This window comes from Triticum dicoccoides, chromosome 5A (assembly GCF_002162155.2).
Source record: "Triticum dicoccoides isolate Atlit2015 ecotype Zavitan chromosome 5A, WEW_v2.0, whole genome shotgun sequence".
Taxonomy (NCBI): domain Eukaryota; kingdom Viridiplantae; phylum Streptophyta; class Magnoliopsida; order Poales; family Poaceae; genus Triticum; species Triticum dicoccoides.
The window spans coordinates 427039040-427044563 of NC_041388.1; the positions used below are offsets into that span (position 1 = coordinate 427039040).

At 52.1% G+C, this 5524-nt stretch overlaps 1 protein-coding gene across 2 annotated transcripts; it reads left to right on the forward strand.

Annotated features, from left to right (window-relative positions):
- The first annotated feature begins 3625 nt into the window (after positions 1-3625).
- LOC119302060 (cinnamoyl-CoA reductase 2-like) lies at positions 3626-5310 on the forward strand. 2 transcript variants are annotated; one of them, XM_037579079.1, is made up of 6 exons: positions 3626-3854; positions 3928-4097; positions 4200-4382; positions 4480-4642; positions 4730-4919; positions 5034-5310. In XM_037579079.1, the coding sequence occupies exons 1-6, from the start codon at positions 3716-3718 to the stop codon at positions 5224-5226; spliced, it is 1038 nt and encodes a 345-aa protein (XP_037434976.1). In that variant the 5' UTR covers positions 3626-3715; the 3' UTR covers positions 5227-5310. The 2 variants fall into 2 exon arrangements, with proteins under 2 accessions (XP_037434976.1, XP_037434975.1); XM_037579078.1 differs by having other exon boundaries at positions 3629-3854; positions 4194-4382.
- Positions 5311-5524: the final 214 nt, after the last annotated feature.

Here is a 5524-nt window from a genome sequence, read left to right on the forward strand (position 1 = left end):
AGGCTTCTGGCGGCGGAACTCCCGATCTATTGTGTGTTCTGGAAGTTTTAGGGTATATGGAGTTATATAGGCAGAAGAAGCACGCCAGGGGAGCCATGAGGGCCCCACGAGGCAGGGGGCGCACCCCAGGGGGTGGGCGCGCCCCTACCCTCGTGAGCTCCTCCTTCCTTCCTTGACGCGGGGTCCAAGTCCATCGGGTGGCTTTCATTCCAAAAATAACTTCTCTAGTTGATTTCGTTCTGTTTCGACTCCGTCTGATATTCCTTTTCTTCAAAACACTGAAATAGGCATAAAACAACAAATCTGGGCTGGGCCTCCGGTTAATAGGTTAATCCCAAAAATAATATAAAAATGGAAAATAAAGCTCAATATTGCCCAAAACAGTAGATAATATAGCATGGAGCAATCAAAAATTATAGATACGTTGGAGACGTATGAGTAACATACTGATGACAAAGGGAACAACGTATGTTGTTATGCGGTTTGACCGATAAAGATCTTTGTAGAATATGTAGGAACCAATATGAGCATCAAGGTTCCGCTATTGGTTATTGACCGGAGATGAGTCTCGGTCATGTCTACATAGTTCTCGAACCCGTAGGGTCCGCATGCTTAACGTTCGATGACAATCGGTATTATGAGTTTATGTGTTTTGATGTACCAAATGTAGTTCGGAGTCCCGGATGTGACCACGGACATCACGAGGAGTCTCGAAATGGTCGAGACATAAAGATTGATATATTGGACGATGTTATTCGGACACCGGATGAGTTCCGGAGTCACCGGATAAATATCGAAGCGCTGGGGGTTATTGGAAACCCTGGGGGAACTAATGGACCAACATGGGCCTTGTGAGAGAGAGAGGGGAGAGGGCCCTAGGGCTGGCCGTGCGCCCCCCTTGAGGAGTCCGAATTGGACTAGGAGGGGGCGGCGCCCCCTCCCTTTCCTTCTCCCTCTCTCCCTCTCCTTCCTCCCCCCTCTCTTCCCTTGTTGGAAACCTACTAGGAATAGGATTCCTATTCCTAGTAGGAATCCTACTTGGGGTGCGCCCCATGAGGGCCGGCCGGCCTTCCCCCGTGCTCCTTTATATATGGGGGCAGGGGGCACCCTAGAACACACAAGTTGATAGTTGTATTAGCCGTGTGCGGTGCCCCCCTCCACAGATTTCCACCTCGGTCATATCGTTGTAGTGCTTAGGCGAAGCCCTTCGTCGGTAACTTCATCATCACTGTCATCATGCCGTCGTATTGACGAAACTCTCCCTCGGCCTCAACTGGATCAAGAGTACGAGGGACGTCACCGAGCTGAACGTGTGCAGATCGCGGAGGTGCCGTGCATTCGGTACTTGATCGGTTGGATCGCCAAGACGTTCGACTACATCAACCGCGTTACTTAACGCTTTCGCTTTCGGTCTACGAGGGTACGTGGACACACTCTCCCCCCTCGTTGCTATGCATCTCCTAGGTAGATCTTGCGTGATCGTAGGAATTTTTTTAAAATACTGCGTTCCCCAACACGCACAGCTGCATCCATGTCAATGACGATTGGATTGTCTTCCTCGTCGGAAAAAGCCACCAACTTGTCCTTGCCATACCGACAGAGAGCCAGCGAAGCAACCAGTATCCCAAACCCAATGGTGGCATATGGGGTAGTGGCCAAAGCTTAGGTCCATTCGGGCAACCAACGTCTCCCCTCTGCACATGAGAAGTGGCCAATGCGAAGCCCATTCGGGCAAGCAACACCTCCCCTCTGCACAGGAGGAGTGGCCAGAACCGTAATCGGTGCCATAGTTCCCAGTTGAGGGGAACGAACCTCCGTCACCGTCTCCCTCGAACTCTTGCTGCCGGTCCCCTGACCCGCTGCCATGGCCGAGGAGCCACCGCTAGCACCTTGAGACGCCCTCTTCCTAAAACCAGAAGCAGAGGGAACAAAAAGCTTATGCACGACAAGTAATAAAATGGTGATTAAGCGGGTGTTCCCGAGGCAGGCCTCAGTTTCGTTTTTTTAATTCCTTACTTTCTTACAGCCAAGGTTGTCAGAATCACGATTCTGTTATACGATTCTATGACTTTACGATCCAAACTAACCCCTATGATTCTACGATTTTAGTTCTTAGAATCTACGACTTTACGATTCTGGTAGTGAAGATCCTATGATTTGCGATCCAACCATCAAAGCTCCGATCCGATTAAAAATCACGATTCTGACAACCTTGCTTACAGCACCAACATTCCTGCCTCAATTCCCCCCATAGCAGCAATTAACACCAGACATCAACATAGCCAACGTTGCTGAAGCTAGGGATTTTACCCGCTTGTATTCCGGACGTTTTGAACTTTGAATAAAATCCATAGCTCACCTTAGAAAAGAACTAACATTTTTTTGTAATTCAAATCAAATCAAATAAATAAGAAAATACTAACGCCCACACATGTGGCACTTTTGCAACTCGACCACATGCGTGGATCGTCGTCCAGTGTAGTTTGCACGAATCTTGACACATTGAGGCAGAATTTGCATGCCACGTAGGACGGGACTGGTGTGTGGGCGTTGTAGAGTTTGCCCACACGCCCTGCACCATGCTGTTTACCAGCTGCGCTGTGTGGGCGAATTAGTTTCTGTCCACACAGCTATCATCTAGTCCATGCCTGTGGGCAAACTGCTTTTCGCCCACACGACACTCGTACGTTGTGGATGGCAACTACAGTTACGCGAACGTGGCAACTAGGTAAACACACATGGCAACTGTGACTCTTTCATAGACGGCAACTGCAGTTGCGCGTACGTGACAACCAGATAAATACACATGGCAACTGTGATTAACCATATATGACAACTATGGCTGGACCACACGTGGCAACTAGGTAAACACACATGGCAACTACTATTTGACCATATGTGGTAAGTACTTAATCACACACGGCAACTGCAGTTTGATTACACGCGACAACTATCATAAATTATACATGGTAACTATAGTTAACCAAAACAGATAGAGTTGCCATGTTTTTACAACTACACTTGTCATTCCGGTTAACTACATCTGCCATCCAGGATGGCAACTAAATCGTCATCCTGTGGGTACCTAACGTAGCTGCGCCAGGACGTATGGGCATTTTTGCTTTATGCTACACGCGTGGAGTGAAGATGAGTAGTACTTGTTGGGCGTGTGGCACGAAGTAGTTGCGTCCACATTGTGGACAATTCTAATGTCCATCCACATACAACCCGTGTGGGCTGCCTCCTGCTCACGCCATGACCATGAAACTTGTAACCATGCATGCATCATCAAATGTTGTGGCCTGCTGTTACTGTCACGACGAACGTGCTCAAGCCCGATGGTGAACTCCGCAGCGGACGACGCGCCGTCGGCGGTTGCCCTGGTGCGCGCTTCTGTGCGGCCTGGCGTCTCGCTGGGACCGGTAGTGGATGGGTCTGCATCTAGGAAGCTATAGCTACAGCCATGGAGGCAAGCAGGATCAGGCTAGTTGGCCAACTTGGGGTGGCAGCGACAGCGGCTCGCTGGGACCGGGGCTGGCCGATGATGGGTGTCCGGCCGGGCGCTGGACCGCTGGTCCTGCCATCTTCTGCTCTCGTTTTCTGCGAGGGGAACTGCACCTGCATCCGCTCTCGTGTGTGTGGAGCTGCATCTACTTAAGGCCGGCCGTGCCGGCAAGAACAGACGCAGACCGGAGCTTGGCAGACGGAGCGCACCATGCCGACGCGCGCTGAGGGAAATGCCGGCAGCGGGAAGACGGTGTGCGTCACCGGCGCCGCCGGGTACATCGCCTCGTGGCTCGTGAAGCTCCTCCTCTCCCGCGGCTACGACGTCCACGGCACCGTCCGCCACCTTGGTACGTACGTCCCCGGCCGTGTCGGCAGTGCCATAACCGGCCGGGCAACGAGTGATTTCTGTTCATGTTTCAGGCGAGGAGAAGACCGGCCATCTGAGGCGGTTAGAGAACGCTTCCGAAAACCTCAGGCTCTTCCAGGCTGACCTCCTTGATTACGACGCAATGGCAGCTGCCATCGTGGGATGCCAGGGAGTTTTTCATGTCGCCACTCCCGTTCCTTCGGGAATCCTAACCGATCCAGAGGCAAGCAAGTTTCATGACTCAAGAACTGTCGATATGCATCAATTCCTGTTATTTACGCACACTACTAACGTCTTCCTTTCGTCCACAACCATGCAGCTACAGATGCTGGGCCCTGTTGTTACTGGCACCACGAATGTGCTCAAGGCCGCCTCTGCCGCCGATGCCGAGAGAGTGGTCGTCGTGTCGTCCATGGTCGCCGTCGAGATCAACCCCAAAGACTGGCCCCAAGGTAAAATCAGAGATGAGAGCTGCTGGTCAGACAAAGAATTTTGCAGGAGCAACGAGGTAACCTTGGCTGGTGTACTTTACGATCTTGTTGAACCAAAATTATTTGTAGGCTCCAACCTTGACTATGCCATTTTGCTATGCGCATTACCTGCAGAGCTGGTACCCTGTTGCAAAGATCGCGGCGGAGGCGGCGGCACTCGAGTACGGGCGGGCAACCGGGCTCCGCGTGGTGACTCTGAATCCGGCGCTGGTGTTCGGCCCCCTGCTCCAGCCGACCATCAACACGAGCAGCCAGTTCCTCATCTACTTCCTCAAAGGTTTTAGCCGCCAAATAAACTCATGACAGTGCGCTGCGCATGCTCTGTTTCCGTCGCGTGATTCCTTGTGTGTTGGTGGTGGTGCAGGAGGCCCTGACGAGACGAGGGACAAGCTGTGGCATATCGTGGACGTCCGCGACGTCGCCGACGCGCTGCTCCTGCTCTACGAGGCGCCCGAGGCCACCGGCAGGCACATCTGCGCGCCTCACTTCATCACCGCCCGGGAGCTGCTGGGCTTGCTCAAGAACATGTACCCTGGGTACCCCTGCATAGCCGAGTAAGACTTCCGAATTCTGATCGCCCGACGATTCGGCGGCGACGATCAATGAGATGTACTACTACCATGTAAGCTGGGGCTAACGGATAATTCCATCCTTTGGGTGTTCGGCAGGGAGAGCATACGTGACATGGATCACACGGCTCCGATGACCTCCGGGAAGCTGGAGAAGCTGGGGTGGAGCTCCCGGCCACTGAGGGAGACGATCACGGACACCGTCGAGTTCTGCCGGGAGGCTGGGTTTCTTGAGGACGGGGATGGTGATGATACGCCCTGCCGCTTCCCCCCTCTTCTCAACAAAGTCTAGATTGCAACTTTCCCAAGAAGTTTGGGGGTCGCCACTCGCGAACAAATAAGGCCACGAATAAAAGACGGCAAATTCTCTGTTCAAGCACCCCGAGTGTTAACCCTCGCCTTGCTAACTAGCTCATGAGCCACATGGTTGGTTTCACGCGCACAATGTTCAAAAGAAGCACAACCACAATTATTAAAAAATTTAAGAGTACCTCTAGGCATATCATAACTTCAATTTTAGTTACAAGAAAACTACCACTCGATGCGAACAACGATCATAGCACGGACACCACAACCGACAAACCCAAATA